Raw genomic sequence first — 25,636 nt, 5'->3', positions numbered from 1 at the left:
GGAATTCCACTAGGATCCAGTCTTAGATCCTCCTAGTGTGGAGGGAAACACTTCCCACGCGTTCAGATGTCATTACTGGGTTATTCTTGGGTGAAGGACTGTGCTTCCCCATCCTTCCCTTTCATTCCAGATACAGGAAATTATATTTTTTAAAAAAAGACTCTCTCACGCCAGGGTTAAAAACAAACAATAACAACAAATGAGAACAAGCATAGAGAGAAAATTATTTTAGTATTTTAGTACACTTTCACCCCTTCCTCCTCCCGAACGAAGAAGTCAGACTTCTGGTTGGACAGTGTCAGATGTCACTAAGGTGACCCCAGTCTGTTTGCAGTTCCAGTCTTCTGTGTAGGAGTCAGCCACTGCTAATGGTTGGAATCTGTAGATCATAAGCCCGTATGAAGTCTTGAATGTTTTCTATCCTTTCCTCACATAGAGGTAGCTACTGTGAATATCAGAGACAAGCTATTATTAAACATGCGTCTCCAGTCCAAGAAATCCGTGGTGGGGAAATGAGGGGGCAGGCTCCTCTATGGTATTTTTATAAACTGGCTTTTAAAAATTCTTCAGATGGGTACATTATTTCAGGACATCAACATATTTCAAACTGACTCTTATCCCCTCCAGACACTTCACACTTCTAATGAAAGTCACATCTTCAGCTTCCCCCAAAATATACGATCCAAGTAGCATAGTTGCAGAACTCTGAGATCAGAAACTTTAGAGGTACAGTAACTTGATCTATTTTTCCACCCATTAAACAAGCAAATATATTGCTCTCCCACTCTTCTTCCATCAGTCACCAGAATAAAGGGGCTGGGAAATGATGGTCTGGTTCCTTTTAGTGCTGGTTCCCCATTAGATACTGCCTGGAGGCCTTGGGTATGAACGAGAGTCCAGCAGTTTGGATGGATCAGTAGCAGTAACCACCAGAGAACTGGTCAGCCTAAGATAGGAGGGGACAGAGAATGAGTTTCTGAAACAACCTTCAGCTAAAACTACTATATGTTCCCTGCATCTATCAGTCTCTTTTAATGTTTCAGAAAGATAAGTTTACATATACATGTAAACTAAGGAGAACTAAGATGCAAACCCAAGGAGAAAGATAACTAAAATATGTTCTAGGTCTGACCCTGGACGTATGTCCTTGCATTTTCATTCAGTTCCTAAACTCTACCTCTTCTGTTTGAGAACTGCTTCTTCCCCGCCTTAGAAGATTCATTCAAGGTCTCTGTAAATTTGCTTTCCTTCCTCCTGTGTATAGCTGCTTCTCTTTAGCTGCTCTTTCAAACTGTGAGCAAATGAAGTTTCAGGATTACAAAACCATTCTAATGCCAATACTATGCCACCTAGAAACCCCTTCCCCAACAGTTTCTTAGTGTCTTTAAATCGGGGTTTCCCCATGAACAGGAAGAAGTGATCAAGTGAAAACAGTTAAGTTCTCAAACAGAAGAGGTAGAGTTTAGGGGGAAATGGCTAATTTCATCTCTATCCATAAGAAAGAACCAGAATTACCGATTGTTCAAAATCTTGCCTAAAAAGGAAATTAACCATCTTTTTTAAATGTTCAAGTTTTATTTGTAATCGTAAGGTGTGCATGTGGAAAGCAGATTCCCAAGAAGGTCAGGAGAGGGGGTTGAATTCCCTGGAGCAGAGTTACAAGCAGTTGTGAGCTGCCATGGGATGCTAAGAACTGAACCCAAGTCCTCTGCAAGAGCAGTATACACTCTTAATCACTGAGCCATCTCTCCAATTTAATGAAAATTTAAATTAGATATTTTACCTAAGGAAAACCACCTCGAAGTTTGGAACATGTACTCAAAAACAACCAGATTCAACTGTTTTACAGGAATATAATCAAACCAACTAAGATCAAGGACTCCAACCTTAAAAAGGGCATTTCTACCTTTAGGAGAATTATCTTTAACCATAAACAAAATGAATGCCTCTTCAGAGGCCTGTTTCTACAGAATTTACATTGACGTTCAGTCGAGATTACAAATGTCTGCATTCAGTATATTTACCTCAATTATTAAAATCAACTTTCAATGATTTTAATCACTGAATTGATAAATGGTTTCTAAGCAAAAAATTATACACACACACACACATCCACTCCAAACAAGTCAGGTTCCAAATTCACTCTGTTCAGATTCTCCATTCACCTTGGGCTATATAACCCATCACCCATATAGATGTAAACAATGAGGACAGACTATCTATCCCACAAGGGCAAACTAAATGAAAATGTTGTATAAAATTCCTTTTTTGTTTGTTTTTCAAGATGCTTACTTCTGTTTAACAGTCCTAGCTGTCCTGGAACTCACTCTGTACGCCAGGCTGGCCTCGAACTCAAACTCACTGAGATCCATCTGCCTCTGCCTCCCAAGTGCTGGGACTAATGGCGTGTGACACCACTGCCTGGCTATGTAAAATTCTTAGAATACTGCTAAAATATAACAGGTATTAGGTAAATATTTTTACTGGTTCAGTGATTAAATTTGGGTCTGAAAACTCAGCAGGCAGACCCTGAGCCAATTAATCAGTCTTCTCACTCACTCTAAAAGAGGCAGGTTTTCTCTCATCATCTCATCCCAAGAACCCTAAAGCAGATCGCCAAAAGACTAATGACAAATGACAAAGATGCCTATTAAGCTCTGTTTTTCCAAACTCAGAACCCGAGTAGAAAGCAATTCTTCTGCTGTAAACTGTCTGTTCCTAAGTAATATTGCTTAAAAGAAAAAAGAAACAGTTAAAAGAAATCTCAGGCTTGGAGTAGTGGTGCATGCCTTTGATCCCAGAACAGGAGGTAGAGGCAGGCAGATCTCTGTGTGTTGAAGTCCAGCCTGGTGTATATAGCAAGTTCCAGAACAGTCAGAGCTAGAGACCTTGCCTCAAAATAAATAAATAAATAAGCAAATAAATAAATAAATAGCTTAGTGGTGGTGGCACACACCTTTAATTCCAGCACTCGTGTGCAGAGGCAAGTGGATCTCTGTGAGTTCAAGGCCAGCCTGGTCTACAGAGCAAGTTCCAGGACAGTCAAGGTTGTTACAGAGAAACTGTCCTGAAAAACGAAACAAAAATAGAAACACCTAAAAATACTTAAAATCTGCAAGCTAACATCCTAAGTGTGTGCACGTGCGCGCACACACACACAAACCCACACTGATAACCAGAATTGACTAGAATAGTGGCACAGGACAATTTCTGTACTTGGGAGGCTGAGGAAAGAGGACTGTAGAGTGGTGAGACTAATCTGAGCTACAGAGTGAGTATAGGTCAATCAAAGCTACTTAGCAAGCAAAAATTCTGAGGGGCAGAATGAAGGGCTACAGTAATAGGAAAAAGTACTGGCTATAAAGAATTGTTACTCAACATCACCATCAATACAACCAGGGGAGATGGCATACCTCTACCAGAAAAAAGCGAAGGCTTGCCTGGAAGGGCAGAAGTACTCTCCTCCCCTTCTACTGGATAACCAACCACTCTAGCACGTCATTGCTAGTTGTGTTTTAACTGGCAAGAAAAAGAGGGAAACAATAAAGATTCCTTTATTCCTGAATACCTCTTTAAGTTTCTTGACAGCTGGAATAGTCACAGGGAACAAATCTACTCATATTTCTAGTAGAGTCCAGCTGGTATTTGTGAGAACTTGATTAAAACACTGTTATTTTTACAAAAGGTCATGACCCAAGACTTCAAAAAGAGTCTAAGGTCATAAAAACAATTTATCACCTTAACTCTTTTTGACTCTGTCAAAAATCAACAATATATCTATCAGTTTCATCCATAAAGCATTTATGTCAAAATGCTAACTTCCATTTGTGACAGAATATCTAACTAATAAGGGCTGGAGATATAATATCATGGTAAAGCACTTTGCCTAGCATGTGGTAAGTCCTACATTTAAGCCTCAGTAAGCAAAAAGGAATACTGAATAAACCGTAAGCAAATAGCATAGGCCACAGAAGGAAAGAAACTAGCACAGGTCAAAAATATACTAAGAAATTTGATACATCTGGAAAACACACAGGCACCACCAACATTTCTCTTTGAACACCTGTTCCTCACTACCCTTAGATGCCCCAGGTCCCTAGAGCAGTGGATAACTTAACAGATCTACAAATGTAGTGGGCCTGACTAACCCACAAAGCTTAACCTCAGTTCTATAATCAAAGCCTTTAAAGTCGCTGATTTAGAGACAAATCCCTTCTCAGTGACTATTGCCTCTACACCAAACATATTAAAAATTAAGCAGAATTCATCAGCATGGTGCCATCAATCTAAGTCATATGTAAAACTTCAACTAATTATAGTGCTTCTCCAAAAGTTCCTATAAAAAGTGAACAAAGTCAATTGGGCAGTGGGGGCACATGCCTTTAATCCCAGCAATTGGGAGGCAGAGGCAGGTGGATCTCTTTAAGTTTGAGGTCAGCCTGGTCTACAGAGTGAGTTCCGGGACAGGCTCCAAAGCTACAAACCCTGCCTCAAAAAAAAAAAAAAAAAAAAAAAAAAAAAAGCAAAAAATAAAAAAGTGAACAAAAAACCCATTTTGTGAACACCCTTTACTTAAACAGAAACAATTCTCTTCATCTCCTCTTCTATTTGGACCAGTTTGATTTTCAGTCTGAAGAGGTGGGTTGCCCCTCAAATTCTGGTAGTGAAAGGAACAGGGAAATCAGGAAACCAGTGTTGAGGACTTATGCAGCAAGTTCTCCGGGTTAAGAAGTGAACAGCAAATATCACAAGAGTAGCCAGATCAGGGTCTAGAAAAGCTGTTTTGGTCTAGAAAATAAGCCAACTGAGGGCAACAGAAGACCAGGTAACCTAAGATTTGGCTCAGCTTCCAGAAGTGGGAATTGACTCTTAAGGATGTTTCTTGACCTTGAGGCTCTGAAGATAACCATAAGCTACTACATTTGGTTATCCAGTCCAAGCATCAATGACAGGAAAGGGCAGGTGAATCAGTACTCTCTACACAGGAACACAAGCTGTACTTAGCATTTACTCTTTAAAATTGTAAATAATATACCTGCATTGTCCAAATACTCAGTTCTTAGTTTTCATGTCCATTGGCAGCAGGCTCTGCTCAGTCTGAAGAAATTTTAGGAGGGCAGGATAGCATTCGACTCAGTGAACTAGTACAGTGGTACAGAGGGAAGGCTAGCTATTTCTTTGATGTACCTGTAGTCTCAGCTATACAAAGGCTGACTCAACTGACAGAACTGTCTACTTTCCAGACCTGATCCTGCTCTCTGCTTTTGTTTTACTACTCTATGTAACATTCGCCCCTTACCTTCCAGCTGTTTCCTACTTCTCTAACTTCCTCTTTCTTCCCACCTCTCCTTTCACTTTCTCTCAGCATTCATTCAGAACTGAAAGCTCAGGGAACAGATGGAAGTAAACCAAGGCGGTGCAAATGCTTCCTGTGCATTACGTATAAAGTCTACTGCTAGGTTTGTAATACACATTATTTCTGGTTTTGGTACTTACTTTAGATAGGAATGTCACAATGTTCCACATATGAAAAATATTTTAGACCAATTTATGCGGGGCGGTAGTGGCGCATGCCTATAATCTCAGCACTCGGGAGGCAGAGACAGGTGGATTTCTGTGAGTTTGAGGCCAGTCTGGTCTACAAGAGCTAGTTCCAGGACAGGCTCGAAAGTTACAGAGAAACCTTGTCTCAAAAAACAAAACAAAACAATTTATTAAGCTACATATAATCTGAGATGAAAAACATCCCTTACTGATACTTATGCTAGAACTGGTAACTTACTCTCGGAGCACTTTGTCTAAGACCATCTACATAGGTACACTTGAAAAAAACTAATGCTAGCCAGGCAGTGGTGGCGCATGCCTTTAATCCCAGCACGCGGGAGGCAGAGGCAGGCAAATCTCTGGGAGTTCGAGGCCAGCCTGGTCTACAAGAGCTATTTCCGGGACAGGCACCAAAGCTACAGAGAAACCCTGTCTCGGAAAAAAACAAACAAACAAAAAAACTAATGCTAACACCTGAGGAAGCCCCCATATATGTTCAATACATTATTCTATTTTGATGAAACAGTTACCATCGAGTAATCTTCTCATCGGAGAACTATGAAAATTCAAGGTAACTTGACCAATGGTAAGATGGGAGGTTCATTGCTGGAAGCGATAGACTTATTTTTAGCATAGGTAAGGAACTTTGATTGAACCCCAGAACAATACAAAATAAAAAATAGGGGTGAGGTGGCTTGGGGGGGCGGCAAAAGTGCTAGCTATTGCTGCCAACTATGACAACCTGAGTTCGATCCCCAAGGCTCACACCAGGATAGAGAACAGACTCCCATCAAGTTGTCCTCTGACTTTCCACACTTATGCTACAGTACACACACATACACAGAAAATGTAATAAATATTAAAAATGGGCTGGAGAGATGGCTCAGCGGTTAAGAACACTGGCTGCTTTCAGTTCCTAGGAGTATGATGCTCTCTCCAGGCACCAGGCAACTCACATAGTGCAGACAGTCAGGCAAAACATCCATACACATAAAATAAAAATTAAAAACAAAGCCAACCTAGCAATGTATTGAAGTAGTTTTGAGGATGGAAACACATTTAAGGAAACTCAAGGAGAGGGAAAATGACATCACAAATCCAGTACTTCAAATCAGCAATGTATTCATATAGTCTCCTAGCAGCTTCACTTAAAGAGAAATAGCTTAGACACAGTCCCCAATCAGGCCATGATGAGAATTCAAAATAGAAAAATGCACTGAATATTTTGAAAGGCTAGCCAGTCAGGGCATCTCAAGGACAACCTTCCCAGTTTAATGAATTTAAATCAGTTGTAGACTGTACTCAAGCTAAGTGTAATGCAAACATTTGACTGCAAACTGGAAATAGGCAAGCTCACCACTCAAACTTTAAAAACTCAACGATTAGGGGCTAAAGAGATAGTTCAGAGGTTAAGAGCACTGGCTGCTCTTCCAGAGGTCCTGAGTTCAATTTCCAGCAACCACATGATGGCTCACCCATCTACAATGAGATTTGGTGCCCTCTTCTGACATTTAGGCATACATGCCAGAGCACTATATATATAAATCTTTAAAAACCTCGCCTACCCAGAATGATTAACAATTCAGGTCAGCCAGGTGGTGGGACACATCTTTAATCCCAGCACTTGGAGACAGAGGCAGACAGACATCTTCTCTTCACTTCAAGGCTAACCTACAGAGTGAGTTCTAAGCCGGGCGATGGTGGCGCACGCCTTTAATCCCAGCACTCGGGAGGCAGAGGCAGACGGATATCTGAGTTCGAGGCCAGCCTGGTCTACAAGAGCTAGTTCCAGGACAGGCACCAAAGCTACAGAGAAACCCTGCCTCGAAAAACCAAAAAGAAAAAGAAAAAGAAAAACAGAGTGAGTTCTAAGACAGTCAGGGGTATATTGGAAATTGTCTCAAAAAAAAAAAAACCCTCCCCCCATTTACTTTGGGTTTGCTTTTGTGTATCTATCTTACTAATACTTTAGTATATACTAAGGCAATGCAGAAGGTGGGAATGTAGCTCAGCTGGTAGAATGTTTGCTTGCTTAACATAGAGAGGCCTACGTTCCACTCCCAGTACCTCATAAACCAGGTATGGTCGTCTCTAGACCCTGTAGTCCTAGTACTTGAAGAGTAGAGGCAGGAAGATCAAAGGTTAACTTTAGCTACATAGTAAATTTGAAGTCAGGCTGGATGTATCTCAAAACAAAAACACAAAGTAGGAATCTTTTGACATTTACCATTGGACCATCCTACTGTCTTTATACGGCTGCTGCCTAGTTAGTGAGTGGCTGGTTAAGCCCGACCTCTATGTGACCTGTTGTCCTTCCATGGGGCCAAAAAAGGGCAAAGGCTTTTTTGAGCTGTCTGTGTACTGCACACACTGGAAAGCCAGGAAGTCAAGCAACTGTCTTGGAGCTGGGCTCTGGACCAAGGCCAGGTTTGGGAATACAGATCAGATAGTACCCCCTGGTGGCACTAGGTAGATATTACAGATGGTATTTAGTCTCTTCTAAAGAAACAAACTCCCAATTGGAAGGGAGAAGGGAGGGAGATAGAAGTAAACAGAAGACCTGGATTCATGTTTTGGCCCTACCATTTTTAACATCTCTGAGGGTGTTTCTTCAAACACCAGAATGAAGTTAGCACTGAATGAAAAAAAGTATATCAGCACCATTTAAAAGTTAGCCATTAATAAGAGTCACCAAATCCAGGTTTGATGACATATGTCTTAATACTCAAAGGATTTGGGAAATGGAGGTAGGAAGATCTCGAGTTTAAGGCCAGGCTGCACTATGTGATACCGCATCTAAAAACAAAACAAAAACCAATCACAATAAACCACAATAAACATCGTATATCCATCCATTTTTTCAAGGGAAAAAGAGAGAACAAGAGCATGAACCTGAGGCTACTATTCTGGGAATGAGCCAATTCAGACCAGAGGACACATGCACCACGGATCTAAACTAAGCAGCTCATTTGCCTCAGACTGTGCAAATATATTCGCATTTACTCTGTTGTGCATGCTGGTATAACTGGGCATCTTGCAGGAAATAAAAAAACAAATAAACAAAAAAAAAACAGGTCTTGCTCAAAATTATTTGTAACTCCAGTTCTAGGGGATCAACAAGCATGGCACACATACATATATAGAGGCAAAATATTTGTATAAAATATAAAGAAACCAGGCTGGAGAGATGGCTCAGAGGTTAAGAGCATTGCCTGCTTTTCCAAAGGTCCTGAGTTCAATTCCCAGCAACCACATGGTGGCTCACAACCATCTGTAATGGGGTCTGGTGCCCTCTTCTGGTCTGCAGGCATACACACATAATAAATATTTAAAAAAATATATAAAGAAACCCCAAAAACAGTCCTCAAAGAGCTATATAGTAGGCAGCAGGCAAATATACATTAGTAACAATCTAAAGAATATGCTAAATTTAGTGGACACATGTGACATTTAAACATGCATAAAGCAGAAACAGAATCCCATTAGTTTGAACAAAAACTCTTCAGCTATTGGCCAATTGAGTTATTTATTTTTGAGGTTCACTAAGGAGCTCCTAACCTTCTTGGAGCTCAGAGATCCATTCACCTGTCACCATGCCTGATGCTTACTTGGTTGTGGTTTTATTTGAATTGTTTAAAGACTTACTTTTATGTCTATGCCACAAGAGGGCCTCAGATCTCCTGGAAGTGGATTTACAGGTAGATGTAGGTCCTCTGGAAGGGCATCAAGTGCTCTTAAACCATTGAACCATCTCTCCAATCAATGAAAAGAATTTTTATGTTAAAGGAATGGGCTTGCTGTGGAGATTTGGATAGGAGCCCAGTATCTGTATTCTAAATTGTCTGACTTTGAGGAAACTGCTTAAGTTTGTTCTTGTTCTTTCAGCCTGAAGACTACTTCTGAAGAGTTTTCCAACCACAAAACCATGCTTATATGCTTAATTATGAATTTGTGTAATGTTACCTATTCCACCAAAAATACTGAGGAATCTACAATGATTCTGAGGAAGGGCCACTAAATTCAAGTCATATTCAGACTTTCTCTGTAAGACTCAAACTCAGGGAAAGATGAAAAAGTGAGTCTTAATAAGAACTACTTAGGGAGAATGCCATCGTTATCTTAAAACAAGCCTCACTGAACAATGGTGGCCTGTGCTTTTGATCCCAGGACTGGGGAGATAGAGACAGGCAGATCTGAGTTCAAGGCCAGTTTGGCCTACATATAGCCAGATCTACACAGAGACAAGCTTAAGCTCTCCGTGTGCCTTACCTTAGGTTCCCAGTGTTCTAGGTATCACCTAGAGATTATACATATCACCAGACCGATGCCACCTACTGGTGAGTTTGTTGTGATAGTCTTACTATTGCTAGCTCATGACCACCTTGAATTCAAGATGTTCCTGTCTCAGGTTTTGGAGTATTGGAAAACTAGGATTATAGTGTGCGCTTCCAATCCTGGCTCCTCATTAAGGCATTTGAGACGTGACCAATGTTAAGAACTTTGTTTTGAGATAGTGTCTCTCCTGTGTAGCTCTGGCTGTCCTGGAACTCATTCTGTAGAGCAGGCTGGTCTCAAACTCAGAGACCCACCTGCATCTACCTCCCTGAGTGCTGGAACTAAAGGCGTATGCCACCACCGCCACCACCACCACCCAGCAAGAACATACTTTTTATAATCCCTTCAGTTAACCAACAGCTTGAGGAATAATACACTTTTCTCTGTATCGTTTCTTGTCCATTTAAACCTGCAGCAGAATTGCAATTGGTTCTTGGGAAATATAATTACTAAAATCCCATTGGATAGGAAAGTTAACATATAAAACAATGAAATAAGCTGGGCAGTGGTGGCGCACACCTTTAATCCCAGCACTTGGGAGGCAGAGGCAGGCGGATCTCTGTGAGTTCGAGTCCAGCCTGGTCTGCAAGAGCTAGTTCCAGGACAGGCTCCAAAACCAGAGAAACCCTGTCTTGAAAAACCAAATAAATAAATAAATAAAACAATGAAATAAATTAAGGGGATTAAATGATCTTGGAGAAAAGTACAATTAAGTGTTTAGCACATGCTAGATTTGGATCAGTTTAGAGTACTGTTCTCACCCAGAGGATCTGGGCTTGATTTCCAGCATGAAGGCTCACAACTATGTGACTTCTGGCCTCCAGACGCTGCACACATGTAGTTCAGAGACAAACATGCAAGCAAAACACCCACACGTTTTTAAAATTTCTATAAAGTTTTTAGGCATGTTGATTTTGCTGTTTTGTTTTGAGACAGGGTTTCACTGTGTAGCTTTGGAGACTGTCCTGGCACTCAAATCTGTATATGTGAGGCTGGCCTTGAACTCGGTGATCTGTCTGCCTCTGCCTCCCTGGAATTAAAGGCATGTGCTACCACCACCTGGCAGGCATGTTGATTTTTAAAGATTAAGACTAAATATAACTTGTGCTGAACCTTGAGGACCATTAAGATTTGAAGCAGCAAGACTGCTAATGGGGAAATATATATATATATACATATATATGTATATATGTGTATATACATACATATATATGTATATGTATATATGTGTATATATACATATATATGTATGTGTATATATATGCATATATATGTATATACATATATATATAGACAGAAACACACACACACACACACACACAGACATACAATAGCAAAACCAAAGATGGTCAGTTAGCATTCACATGTCAAAGGGGGACATGACATAACAGTGATAAAAATTGGAAAGGTAAAGTACAATTCACAAACAGCTTCTCATTGAAATCAGATAAAATCCATCAGTAACAGACCTGGTATACACAAGAATGCCGAAATATCAAGTGGTGATGTGAGACAAAATTTTTTTTTGGTTTTTCGAGACAGCGTTTCTCTGTGGCTTTGGAGCCTGTCCTGGAACTAGCTCTTGTAGACCAGGCTGGTCTCGAACTCAGAGATTCACCTGCCTCTGCCTCCCAAGTGCTGGGATTAAAGGCATGTGCCACCACCGCCCGGCTTGTGAGACAAATTTAAGGAACAAATTTCCATTCTTGGGGCTGGAGAGATGGCTCAGTGGTTAAGAGCATTGCCTGCTCTTCCAAAGGTCCTGAGTTCAATTCCCAGCAACCACATGGTGGCTCACAACCATCTATAAAGAGGTCTGGCGCCCTCTTCTGGCCTTCAGGCATACACACAGACAGAATATTGTATACATAATAAATATTTTTTTTAAAAAAAATTCCATTCTTATTTCAGTAACCAGATGTGGCACTTGGGAGGGTTTCAAATTGAAAGTTGAGGTCCATCACATAGTAAGACCTTGTCACAAAGAAATAAAACCCCAGGGGCTAGAGAGATGGCTCAGCAGTTAAGAGCACTGGCTGATCTTTCAGAGGTCGTGAGTTCCATTCCCAGCAACCACGTCTAGTGGGATCTGATGCCACCTTCTGGCTTTAAGGTGTACATGCAGTTATAACTCATGCATGAAATAAATCTTAAAAAAAAAAAAAACCCGCCGGGCGGTGGTGGTGCACGCCTTTAATCCCAGCACTTGGGAGGCAGAGGCAGGCGGATCTCTGTGAGTTCGAGACCAGCCTGGTCTACAAGAGCTAGTTCCAGGACAGGCTCCAAAGCCACAGAGAAACCCTGTCTCGAAAAAGAAAAAGAAAAAAAAAAAAAAAAAAAAAAAACCAGAATGAGTCTGGTTGAGTCAATACACATGATAGCACTGAGGTAAGGACAGAACTTGACTAGTACCTTGCTGAAATTTACTACTTTTCTGACTTCAGGGGGAAGCAATATTTTGCTTTTAGTTGTTACAGTACGTTTACTGTACAACTTACCATTGTATGTTTCTAGTCTTAAAACATGATTATCACACTATATATTGTAACTAAAATGTCTAGGACATGTTACTGTCGTTACTGTCACTGTTAGATATTTAAGAACAGGACTATAGTCACTTTTAGGTTTCCTTTTGACAGTTGAAGTAACTGACCCCTACTTGTTGTGACCTGAAAGTGACCCCAAACTTAAGCTCCTCTAATACTTCAAGAAACAATCTTGCCATGCCCTCTAACATTTCAGCAACCTAAATTTAGCCCTTCTTTTACTAAGAGAATCATCTGTGTAATGCAAAGCTAGAGTTTATCAAGAACTAGTTCTTTTTTATATAGAAATTTTTAGAGTAGAGGTGAATAAGAAAAGGACAGTACACACCTAGACACAGGCATAGACTTCCTAAAAAGAATCATAACAAAGGGAATTCTGGGGTCCCAGTGGGGATTCAGAGTGCCTTTCACATGTTAAACTGATTCAAGGAAACCAAGCTCTGAACTAGGTCTCACTATAGACCACATTGGCTTTCAAACAGCAATCTTGCCATTTTATCCAAATGCTCTAGAGTTCAAACTTGTAGCCCCATGTATAGTTTCCAGCACAATTTTTTTTTTTTTTTTTTTTTTTTGTTTTTGTTTTTCGAGACAGGGTTTCTCTGTGGTTTTGGAGCCTGTCCTGGAACTAGCTCTTGTAGACCAGGCTGGTCTCGAACTCACAGAGATCCACCTGCCTCTGCCTCCCGAGTGCTGGGATTAAAGGCGTGCGCCACCACCGCCCGGCACCAGCACAATTTTTATTATGTACATTTGACCAGTGTTGTCTCAACTGCAAATATAATTTGTCCACTTACAATGTCTTATTTACTGAGACTGAAGAGATGGCTCCCTTACAGACATACATGAAGGCAAAGCATCAATGTACATAAAAAGTAAATCATAATGTCTTTTTCCAAGTGGTAGGTTTTTTTTAAGTTCTCACAGACAAGTTTTACTTCAAAAAGGAAACAAATTTGTGTCCTTTCCTCTGTGGGCTATGGGGTATTAGGGAGGGGAGTTGGAGGAGTGGTAAAATTGAGACAGAAAAGCTTATGGTAACAGACTTTCTCAGTAACCTCCAGCTCCTAAAATGTCAGTAAATAACTATGTCAAGAGACCAGTATTGACTTTTTGATTAAAGCATTCTCTGCCTACAATATAACTAACCTGACAGGGTTGGGTACAAATTATTAAAATTTTTATTAGAAATACTGAAACAACACTGCTAAACCTGCCAGAGAAAAAGCTTTGGAAGTATGCCCATTTCTTCCTGTTATTCCTCTTAAAGATAACCACTATTTGAAACCTGCACAGACCCCAGCAGCTGTGAAAGAACATTGCTCATGATTACAGTTAGAAAATTTATCCAAAGCCGGGCGGTGGTAGCGCACGCCTTTAATCCCAGCACTCGGGAGGCAGAGGCAGGCAGATCTCTGTGAGTTCGAGGCCAACCTGGTCTACAAGAGCTAGTTCCAGGACAGGAACCAAAAAGCTATGGAGAAACCCTGTCTCGAAAACAAAAAAACAAAAAAATTATCCAAACCATCTAACTTTGTAGATTGATACTGTAAAGGCATTGCAGTAAAGCTTATTTCCTGCTTTGTGGTAGAGCTCCCTCTTGTGGCCAACTGATTTTCCCTATTACTAATAAAAGCACTGTAACAAGCCATGGGAACACTGAAGTCATGTCTCTGGTGAGTAACATCACCATGAAGGGATCCTATGTCTCTCACAGATCCCTTCATGGTGATGTTACTCACCAATAGCTTACAGTCACTACATTTTATGGTACAGAAATCAAGAGATGTTTAACTACTGCCTCCATCCCCCCCCCCCTTTTTTTTTGAGACAGGGTTTTATGTAGCTTTGGCTGTCCTGGAACTCACTCTGCAGACCAGGCTGTGGGCTTCAATCAAACTCAAGGTATCCATCCATCTACCTGCCTCTGGCTCCCAAAGTGCACTACCATTGGACCTTTTTTTTTTTTTTTAAAGATAAAGCAGTTGGCTTAACTCTGCTTTGCTTACCTAAATGGGAACTTCCATCAACAGCCATGCATGACTTGTATTTCCTCTAAGACACTGACACTATCAAAATGTAAGTCTGAAGTTGCAGCTCAGTAGTAAAGAGACCCTGGGTTCAAATCCTCAGCACACTAATGATACTTTTCTGCCTCTGGAGGTTTCTAGAATTAACTTGTACTATTCTGTCCTATTTTCTGTGTACTGTGAAGCAACAAGAAAATACCCTTTGATAAAGCACAACAATATTCTGAATTACCGAGCAAAGCTTTCAAAATTAAAAAAAAAACATTCAAGTTTTCAATCATGGGAACTGAGTGGTTTAAATATGCTGTTAACTTTTCTCTAAAGCAAAAATTATTTTGCAAGATTTATTCAACAATCACAGTAAAACTTTTCATGTCAACTTCATTCCAATCTTTTTTACAGAACTAGAACGGGCAAGGTTCCTAAGAAGGAGTTGGGGAGATGGCTTATCTGTTAAGAGCACTCACTGCTTTTTCAGAGGACCCAGGTTCTGGTTCCCAGCACCCAGCAGCTCCCAACTGTCCAGTCTCCAGCTCTAGGGGAGTCCAGTGTTTTCTTCTGGTATCCAAAGGCACCACTCACACACACAGAGCAGTTACATACAGGCAAAACACTCAAACACAGAAATACAAAAAACTTAGACCAACCAAAAAAAAATAAAAAGAAAAAAAAGAAAAAAAAAACCCTCTGAAACCTAAATACCTACCCTTAGGAGCACTGTACTACATACATACTGGGTGGCTGAATATTCCCTTCCATGGAGTAAAACAGTCTGCTAGTGTTAACTATATAGTAAGATGTGGGTGACACCTTTTCCTCTATACCTGGTTCAGTCTAAAAGGATGGAGAACTTAAATCTCAGTAAGAGTTTCAAAGTAACAGCCTTTTATTCACTCCCAAAATTACATACAGCAGCGTTAATCCTCCACAATACTAGTACAATTCTACATTCAACTCCTTGCCCACCCAGGAGAGATGTATTTGAGATTCACGGTTTTCATACTTTACATGAGGCTTTTATCCATATACCTTAAACACCTTCAACATGTCTAAGCAACTTTGTAATGAAGAATGTACTAGTATTTCTGCTGGCAAACTCATTAGTGACACTAATTATACAATGAAGGTATCATTCTGGCCAGATTTTTACATTCAATTGGCTCGACAAAAACAATCCCTGGAACTCATGGTTTTTAAGATTTCAGAATTGTGGATTGTCAATTGATCTTCAAATCATGATAGAAAATAAGCCAAAACTGGTTGTTACAACAGAACTCAGTCTAATACTTTCTCTCCTTTTAATACTAAATACATATATTTTATTTCATTTGTAATTTAACTACAAGTTTCATATACAAAGCAAAAAGGCAAACACCAAGAATCGACCTCGACCACAGGAAGCTGAAAACAGCACCAACCCTACAAAACCATGTTCATAGACAAAACTAAGAAAAGCTGATCTTAGAATTTATCACATTCAACTCCAGAATTAAGATGGGCGGATATATAAACATTCAAAATTACTAAAAAGCTGGGGGGGGGGACCATTCCAAGAGAAAATTATTCATTCCAAACTTTAGTTCTTAAAATTTAGACCCCAAACTAGGTATCAAAATGTCTTACCTTTTGTCTCCAGTAGGATGAGCTGAACAGCAAGCTGGGTTATTCAACCAGATGTTAGCAAAGTACTTGCTTAAAGAGATTTAAGTGCTTTCTTGGTTAGAAAAACTAATCATAGGGTCCCTACAATATCCTAAGGGAACAGAGAAGGGGAAGGGGTGGAAATCAAGGTAGTATTTTTATTTCCAAAATGGCATAAATTGTCAGTATGGGTATAGGTCTATTTCTTAAGACTTAAAACTTACTGTACTTTTCAAACACTGCTCTCTAGTGTTCAAACTCAAGACATACATATTCTTAAAAAGGCAAAGAATACTTTTTATTCATTTCAATCTAGGGCTGAACTACTTAAAATAGATAAACTTCATTTAATAGAGGCCATTTCCTGGTCCTGTTTCCAAAGCACTCAAAATAGCCAATTTACTTGTATTGAGCTCATATTGCCTTTCAAAAGTATTCTAGTAAACTGGGCACAGTAGCTCATTCATTAATTCAGGAGTTTGGTAGACTAGATTGCTTTGGAGTGGGAGCCCAGCCTTGGCTATATACTGAATTTTAGGAAAAGTCTGGACCAAAGCAAAGCCACACAGAGGAAAAAAAAAACAGAATCCACCATTTGAGAACTTTCCTGATCATACAATGTACTTAAAAACATTATATTCACTTTTAAATTTTCAATCACATGTTTATTTATGCTAATTCTTTAGGATTATTTTCAAAAGCAAATTTATGCTGTTTTGAATTCTCTTAACTACAGCTACTTAACCTTAATGAGTCTGCACTAAGTGCTTTTACCTAAAGTGAAATCCTGGTTTTGAACTTAGTTTATCTATCACTTTCTCTTCCAGGACAGTCTTTAGAAATGTGTAAGTTGTGTGACCTTATGCAAATTTCTTGAAGCCTATGTCTTTCATATTAAAATTCTGGTCTCCCCTAAATTTTCTTATACCTGACTAACCTTAAATTCAGCCAGCAACCCAAAGGAAAAGTTAAAAATCTAGTTTCTTCCATTAGGATACTGAAGAGTGATTTGTTCATTCTTACTATAAGGAAATCACAAGCTTGGGATTTTAAATAAAAGTACCATACTCCACTCCAAGCAAGATGAAGATTCAGCTTTACAGGGGCTAACAGACTAGACTAAGATATAATTGCTGACTTAATACAGAACATTAAGTTTGGGGACAGAATACTCTTTATGGCTGAAAAGCTTTACAAGACATATTGATTCACCCTATAAGCAGTTAATATGTCAGCATACTGTCCACAACTCAAAAAGATCAGTGCTGCTTTCTATTACCCCTGCCGATGTTACTAATGAATTTGAGTGTCACCAAAGATTTCAAAAGCTACCTTCAAAATCAAAACTTACTAGCCATCAACCAATTTTGTACAAAAACCTATTTTGTCTAAAGTATTACCAAAATAAACAGTACCTATAAGTTCTTAATCATACTTTAGCAAAATATGAAAGCTTAATTTCCAGACTATTAACCCCTACATTAGTGTACTACATACATGACTGCCTCACACTCAGTTTATTATCCCCTTAAGACTTTCACAACAGTAAGAGACAGTTATTATCGTTTATTAGATTAATATCTTTAATTACTAACAACACATAAACAAGTCAGAATCTTATCAATTTAAAGAAATAGCTGATACACTAGTTACTCAGCAAAATTTTACATGAAGAGGAAAAAGGACAACCATGCATCGTTTTTTAAAAAATGTTTATTTTTCAAAGAAAAACGGCAATAGCCAATTGGAAACCTACTTATTCTTTCAACTCCAATTTTGTTTTCTTTAAATTTAGAAGTGACTTACTGATTTACTATTTTAAACAAACCCCCCTTTCCCCTTTAAATGTTTACCATCTACTCGTGCTGAATCCTTCCAAGGAGATTGCTCCAGCGTTTATCTCCAGGTCCTCGCTTTGCTCCTTTTACCAAAAAATGCAAAACACAATTCCATCGTGCATCTTAAGGGCTCCAATCGTCAAAAATAGGAAAAAAACTCTTTGGAATAGCCAATTAAGTTGAATGAAAAAAAAATCCACACGAATGCGGTTTGGTTGGGGCAGGAAGGAATCCACTCCTATGTTCCTGGTAATCTGATCCCGCTCCATGAATCCTGGTAATTCATCCTCCCTATCCTATCCACATTATGATTTGAATCCAATGATCCAGCTCCAAGGATTGGGATCCAGTGAGCCCTCTCCAATCCAAACCTTTATAACCAGCAAAACCAAAAAAGAGGAGGCAAAATGTTAGATACTGTAATCAAAAAAGGTTTCTGGGGAATGATGAGTTATGTCTGTCATCAGTTTAACAGATGTACATCAATAACTATCAAATTCCCCAAAACAAGTTTCTGTATGGTGTTTAGATAAATTTTAGAAACTTAATCATTACAGAGACTAACTGGAAGAAGCACTTTATATTTACACTTCAACTGATAATGCCAACACTTGTTACTGTACAGGTATCACGTTTTGTGGTTGCAAAGTTATGTAATTGAAGTTTACTGGTATTGCTACCCACCTAAGACTAAGCTAAATCTATTGCTCCCGTCTGCAATTTAGCTTGTAAATTAAAGTGTTTTAAACATGAGTCAATTATGAATAGTAAAAGGGAAGTCGAGACTTAAAGTACTCCCAACTAGATTATCTACACTAATACGTTGGAATTCTATATTCTGCTGTCATTTTGTCTTTAAAAAATGAAATAATAACGCTCTATCAGTCACACAGAGGACATGCAGATTTAGCAGTATTGATATTATACTCTGTTTGGAAATAGACACCCTGTACCCACATGTACACCAACAGCAGGCCACACATTAACAGTTGTAACTAAGCACTGACAAATTAGCCATTCTTCCCACATTAGTCCCTATTAAAACAAAAAGGGGGGAAGGGAGCAAATAATTGTTACAAAATGGGCAATTTTGCCACAATTGCCAAGGTTTAAAAAGCAAAGCAATTGCAGCTAGAAATAACCACATTAAGATGTTGATAAAAATTTTAACCCTTGTCTTTTAGTATAAGGTCAATACTGCCAATTTCATCTGTGACAATAGCACTTGGAGTCATACCATTGCCTCCATTATTGATCTGATCCTCCTCAATCCTCCTTTTGACAATCCTAAAATGATTGAAATGTGCTCCACAATCCTTAATCCAAAGCATTCTTAATCCATCTCTTCAGATATGTCTACAGAAAGACACATGAAAAGCAAGATAAACATAAGAACTTCCCCAAGTAAGATAACCACAAACACCCCCAACATCCCATTTCACACAAACCAGAGCAGAATAGACATTTACACAATAATCACAGTCTGAAGAGCATGGAAATTAACTAAATTTAAACAATCCTGTCTATGACATCACTTAAAATACAATTTACCAAGACATGAGGGGAATGTAGATGTTAGGAGCAAGGGGATATTACATAAGAATGCAATTCAACACTTTAGCCCATTCTGAACAAAACAGTTTGAATTAAAAAAATGAAAAGATTGTACTGAGTAAAGGAAAACTGTATACAACATGGGTTCTACAAAAAGTGTCACCAATCATCTATGTACGAGAGCGAGATCTGCTGTGACGGGGAGAATAGCGTGGTGATCCTCTGCTTCTCCTTGGGGAGTAACTGCGACTCCTGCTGTTGCTTCTGCTACGGCTTCTGCTACGACTACGGCTTCGAGATCGAGATCTTCCATAACTTGGACTTCTGGGCCCATCAACTTTAACCCGGATGTAGGCAGTTTCTCCCTATTGGATAGACAGAACTTTCCATTGAAAGATCTAAGCTTTCACCTGTCTTCAGACATGCTGAATGAATACACAGACAGACAGACCAGGTCTCTGGTAATTTATTTGGACGCCCTTGCCTGTATCCTTACCTTCAAATTCCACTGTTAAGAACACTGTATCCAATTCTGGTCAAAGAAAAGAATAAGTGTATAACCTACCTCATGAGATCTAAACTTAGTGTTATCCAGTTTTCGAACTGCATACGTCATATCTTCTTTCCGTACAAACTCCACGACACCAGTGCCATCTCGGTAAACATCAGCATAACATACATCACCTGCTTCACGCATGTGATCCTTTAAGTCCTGCCAGCTTCCACTCGGAGGCAGTCCTGCAAAAGCGATTTCCCCCCACTTAATGAGAATTGCCCTGCTCCACGCTAACTGTATTAATGTCCATCACAGCAAAGATTATTTTAAAATACTTAATGAGTGTACTTAAGTGTTTCCACGTAAAGAGCTGGTAAGAGTCTGAGATCCAGAGTCCAAACTTATTTGTAAAGGATCTTCATAGGCTAGTACTGCAACCTAATTTGGGTAAATCACCACCACAGTAATCTTTATTTACTAAATTCACCCCCAAGACCGAAAAACCGTTTAAGAGCCCGGGTAAAAGGAAAAGAAGGAAACAAAACAAAAAACCCAGACATCAAAACTTGGCAGTTGTCAAACCAGTCTCACGGGGAGAATTTTTAACCCCCACGGAGTCCACTCACCAGAGACAACCACTCTGTTCTCCGAGCGCCTGGATGGCGGGCCATAGCGGCCTCTCGGAGCTCCGCCGCCTCCACCCCCGCCGCCGCCTCGGCCGGTCCCGCGGCCGCTTCGAGGGAACTCTACCCGCAGACGGTAGCCGTCGTAATCGTAGCCGTCGCGCCCGTACACCGCATCTTCCGCGTCTCTGCGTGAGCACAGAAGGCGAAGGGGATGAGGAGGAGGAGAGGGACCGGCGCCGCCAAGCTCCAGGCGCTCGGGGAAGCCGCGGGGGACCGGCGCACATGCGCACCCCAGACGGCGCCGGAGCCCACATGCGCTGCATAATAGGGCCGGCCCCTCCCCCACCCAGAACCACGCCGGGCAGACTCCCGACCACCACGCCAGCCCTCAGCGCCTCAGTTTCCCGCTCCGGGGGCTGCGCATGGGCTCTGGGGACGTCCGAGGCGGCCGGCCACCGGAGACAGCACGCCGACTCGGCTCCTTGCTCGACTCCTGCAGGGGCGATAGCGCCTCGCTCCCGGCCTCGGAGCCCCTCCTCTCCCCCCACCCCCATAATGTGAAGGCCTCAAAAGCCTTGCCCAACTACTCCAGCCTATGTCCTCAAGGCCGCAAGCCCCACGCTGCCTCACCGCGGGTCCTCGAACTCAACGAAGGCGAAGGGCGGTCCCCCGCGGCGGTTCTTCAGGTCGATGTCGCGGATGGCGCCGTATTTGTAAAACACGTCCTCAATGTCCTTGGTTCGGATGTCTGGAGGTAGGTTACCCACGTAGATGCGGCAGTCGTTGTTCCCCGCCGGGCCACGAATCACACCACCTCCTGACATGGCGGCGACGAAAAAGCGCGGACTCGAGAAGAGGCCTTCCCACCAAGCCTAGCGTACGGCAGAGCGAGTCCTGAGCGGCACCACGTCTCCCGCGGCCCGTCCAAAATGGCGCCTTTATCAGCTCGGCGCACTGATATGGGGGGGAGGGGGAGGAAGAGAAGCCGGAGGAAGCTGCGCATCCGTCGCAGTACGCACGCGCACGGGCGTAACGGGTGCTGAGAAGTACGCTCGCGCACGCGCGACGTCACCCTCCGCACGGAGGGGAAAAAGTCCCTCGCGTCCCCGGCTGGCGGAACGATTGGTTCGCAAGGCGGGCAGACGTTTGGTAAAATTTACATACTGCGGAGGAAGGGGCTGCTAATCCCTGCTGACTGGAGGATAACCGGGCTCCTCAGGAGTAAACCGGCTTTGAAAGCAGCTCGGCGCTTTGAAAGGATTTGATGAAACCTAGCCTGCAGCCGAGTCCCGCCATGCTCCGCGGTGCTAACGGCCTTTGGCGGGAAAGGCGCCGGGGGCGGAGCCAGATGATGCTGAGCTGTTGCTCCGGAAACCTGGGCATCCTCGGCGCTTCGGCTTGGTTGGCGGAGTGGCAGGTGATTGGTTTCAGAGCTCGGGCGGAGCTGTTGTCTGGTGTCTCTGCGAACCTGCGGTGGGCTGCGTTTTAGAGTGTTAGAAAAGTGTCTAGGCGGATCCTTACCAGCTTTCCGATTGAACCCTACCTTCGCTGTTTCTCTTCCTCCTCTCAAAGGATGAGAAAGTAAAAATAGTAAAATATATGCAAGGACCGTCACTACTAGAGACAACGGTTACATCTCAGGTCCAAGATCCGGCTTCTGTGCTAGACTAGGGAGTTAAGAACTTTTTTTGCATTTTGTCTGAAATGAGGATATTTATATTGGATACCACGATTTTGTTTCTTTGTTTTGTAATCGCGGGAATGGAATTTAGGACCTTTTGTGTGAAATCATACAGGTTTTCAATGTTGTTAATGAATTGGAATTGGAATAAAAGCAAAACCAAGCAGAACTTGGTAACGTGATTTCAATTTCATCACTCCGGAAACTGAGACAGGAGGATCCATGTTAGCCTATGATATACAGTTCCAGGTCAGCTGGGGCCATGCAGGGAAACTCTTTAGATTAAAAAATTGGAAAAAACTAAGCCAAAGCCTTTTTTGTTGCTCTGTGTGTGTGTGTGTTGTTTTGTTTTACGACGCAGGATTTCTCTCTGTAGCCCTGGCTGTCTTAGAACTTGCTCTCAGACTGACCTGGAACACAAGAGATCCACCTGCCTCTGCCTCCTGAGTGCTGGGGGATGAAATATTTGCACCACCATCTCCATTCTAAAATCAGCCTTTCATAGTCAAAAGTATACATAAAACAACCAGAGGTGATGGTGTGTCTTTAAATTCCAGCATGTAGGAAACAAAATCTCCAAATTCGAGGCAGCAAGAGCTACGTAGACCTTGACTCAAAAATAGATAAGCTAAATCAGATCCCCACTGGTTTTAAGGGTGATTTTCTGCACTGTTATTTTTAGTTTTTACTAAATTTTTGTTTGGTGCATATTCTGTATCAGACGCCGTGGCACACCTATGAAAGTCAGAAAATGAAGTGAGTTCACCCCTACCATGTGAGCCCCCGAGATGAAACTGGAGGCTTTTGAAGAGCACCCTCACTGCATGAGCCGTCCTGCTGCCCTTTACGTTATTGATCATTTACAGCAGTCCTGAAATGCAACTATTAAATATTAAGACTGGCTGAAGAAATCAAGGCCAATGAGAGTGGGGAGGGGCAGAGGCAATGAAGTGATGCCTAAGGTTTCTAGCAAAATGCCTTAAGTGAGAACCTATGGAATTCCTGGGAGATAACTACAAATTTGACTAGAAGTCACAGTAAAGAAAGGAACACAGTATATGCAAAATTTTAAATGACTTTAAATGCAAATAAACAGTTCAAGAAAGGACAGTTTTAGCCGGGCGATGGTGGTGCATGCCTTTAATCCCAGCACTCGGGAGGCAGAGGCAGGCAGATCTCTGTGAGTTCGAGACCAGCCTGGTCTACAGAGCTAGTTCCAGGACAAGCTCCAAAGCCACAGAGAAACCCTGTCTCTAAAAACCAAGAAAAAAAAAAAAGGACAGTTTTTTTGTTGTTGATAGTCATAAAAGCTAGTGGAAGTGGTTTTTTTGTTCCAGTCCTGGAACTCGCTCTGTAGACCAGGTTGGCCTCAAACTCACAGAATCTCTGCCTCCCGAGTGTTATGTTCGGTGAAATGAATTTTATTACAAGGCGTGGTAACCCACATCTGTAACCCCAGGCCTCAGGTAGTTAATGAGGAAGATAATGAACTCATGGGGAGTCGGTTACATATGAGACCCTGCTGCAAAAAAACATGTTTAGTAAAGGTCGTAGTGAAATACAAACTGAATTAGAAATGATCAGAGATACTTGTTGAAATGTTGGGGAAAGTGGGGATTGTTTGATTTTGAGTCAGGGTCTCCTGTAGTTTAGGCTGCTCTTTAACTTTCCGTGTTAGCCCTCCTACCTGCATGACCAGCTTGAAAAGTGAAATTTCTGTTAAGTCCTTAAACTATGTGTGGCTGGCCCATATTTATCATCAGCACTGGAGAGGCTGGGGCAGGAAGATAAGGAGTTCAAAGTCATCCTCTACTGTATTTCCAGTTAAAGACTGGGCTGATCTGTGGAAGACACTGATTCAGAAGTGTGCTGAGGCATGCCTTTAATCCCAGCATTCATGAAGCTGAGGCTCACTGGGAGTTTGGGGCCAGCCTGGTCTATGTTGTGAGTTCCAGGACAACCAGGGCTGGGGGGGGGGGGACTGAGGTTCTCTGTTTTTGGTTTGGTTTGGTTTTTCTAGACAGGGTTTCTCTCTGTAACAACCACGTCTGTCCTGGAACTCTCTCTGTAGACCAGGCTGGCCTTGAACTCAGAGATCTGCCTGCCTCTGCTTTCTTACTGCTGGGATTAAAGGTGTGAGATTTTTTTAAATCTGTGTATGTATTTGTGCAAGCACCAGTACAAGTGCTTATGGAGACCAGAAGAGGACATTGGGTCCCCTGGATCTGGACTTACAGGAGCTTGTGAGCTACCCAAGGCAACTGGGAACTGAACTTGGGTCTTCTACTCATCCACTGAACCATCTCTCCAATCCCTACTTTTTTTTTTTTTTTCCGAGACAGGGTTTCTCTGTAGCTTTGGAGCCTGTCCTGGAACTAGCTCTTGTAGACCAGGCTGGCCTCGAACTCCGCCTGCCTCTGCCTCCCGAGTGCTGGGATTAAAGGCATGTGCCACCACTGCCAGGCTCCAATCCCTACTTTTGTTTTTTTGTACAGGGTCTCACTCTGTACACCAGGCTGGCCTCTGCCTCCCAGGTGTTGTGATTAAAGGCGTGCACCGCACACTTGGCTACATTTATTTATTCTTTTATGTGTTATGAGTTTTGGCTGTCTGTATCTATATACCATGTGTGTACAGTGCCCTTGGATGCCAGAAGAGGGCGTTGGGTCCCCTGGAATTTGAATTAACAACTGAGTATGAGCTGTGTTCGTGTGGGTGCTGGGATTGAACCAGGATCCTTTGGAAGAGCAGCCAGTGCTCATAACCATCTCTCTACCCCTCTCATTTATTTATTTATTTATTTATTTATTTATTTATTTATTTATTTATTTATTTATTTATTTTTGGTTTTTCAAGACAGGGTTTCTCTGTGGTTTTGGAGCCTGTCCTGGAACTAGCTCTTGTAGACCAGGCTGGTCTCAAACTCACAGAGATCCGCCTGCCTCTGCCTCCCGAGTGCTGGGATTAAAGGCATGCGCCACCACCGCCCGGCACCCCTCTCATTTTAAATAAATATTTAGTTTTGCAGTGCTGATGGTTGAGCTCACAGCCTTGGGCATGATAGGAAAGTATCACTTGCACTCTTTTTAAAACAGCTTTTAGTTAGCATGTATTAATTAGTTAGGGTCTTTGTTGGATGTCATCCTGCTTGTGAGTCTTGTGTTTTGGCCACATTCACTCCTCCATTAACCTCCTATCCATTCCCATTCTTATGTATCCCTTCCCTCTTCCCAGCCAGTCTTTCTTCTACTTACATGTTTATTTTAGAGATTTAATTTTTATTATTAATTATATGTGTGTTTGTGAACATGAGCACAAGCACCCTAGGAAGTCAGAGATGTTGGA

The 25,636-nt window shown here is 41.5% G+C and overlaps 1 protein-coding gene across 4 annotated transcripts; it reads right to left on the bottom strand.

The window, feature by feature from the left end:
• Nucleotides 1–212: 212 nt before the first annotated feature.
• Srsf1 (serine and arginine rich splicing factor 1) lies at nt 213–21,599 on the bottom strand. 4 transcript variants are annotated; one of them, XR_009057392.1, is made up of 5 exons: nt 21,241–21,599; nt 20,611–20,795; nt 20,054–20,226; nt 16,079–19,853; nt 213–946 (listed from the first exon to the last, which is right to left on the bottom strand). XR_009057392.1 is itself a non-coding variant. In XM_057774309.1 (4 exons), the coding sequence occupies exons 1-4, from the start codon at nt 21,432–21,434 to the stop codon at nt 19,659–19,661; spliced, it is 747 nt and encodes a 248-aa protein (XP_057630292.1). In that variant the 5' UTR covers nt 21,435–21,599; the 3' UTR covers nt 15,318–19,658. The 4 variants fall into 4 exon arrangements, 1 of the variants encoding a protein (XP_057630292.1); XR_009057393.1 differs by lacking the exon at nt 213–946 and having other exon boundaries at nt 15,318–16,208; nt 17,950–19,853; XR_009057391.1 differs by lacking the exon at nt 213–946 and having other exon boundaries at nt 15,318–18,305; nt 19,172–19,853.
• Between the last annotated feature and the right edge of the window lie 4,037 nt (nt 21,600–25,636).

This window comes from Chionomys nivalis, chromosome 7, assembly GCF_950005125.1.
Source record: "Chionomys nivalis chromosome 7, mChiNiv1.1, whole genome shotgun sequence".
NCBI classification, from domain to species: domain Eukaryota; kingdom Metazoa; phylum Chordata; class Mammalia; order Rodentia; family Cricetidae; genus Chionomys; species Chionomys nivalis.
This window is presented reverse-complemented; position numbering and strand designations above follow the sequence as displayed.

Coding starts and splice junctions, on each gene's coding strand:
- Srsf1 (XM_057774309.1), bottom strand. CDS start 21,434: ATGTCAGGAGGTGGTGTGATTCGTGGCCCGGCGGGGAACAACGACTGC. Junction 20,227..20,610: donor GAACAGAGTGGTTGTCTCTG/GTGAGTGGACTC, acceptor TCGCTTTTGCAG/GACTGCCTCCGAGTGGAAGC. Junction 19,854..20,053: donor CTAAGTTTAGATCTCATGAG/GTAGGTTATACA, acceptor TCTATCCAATAG/GGAGAAACTGCCTACATCCG.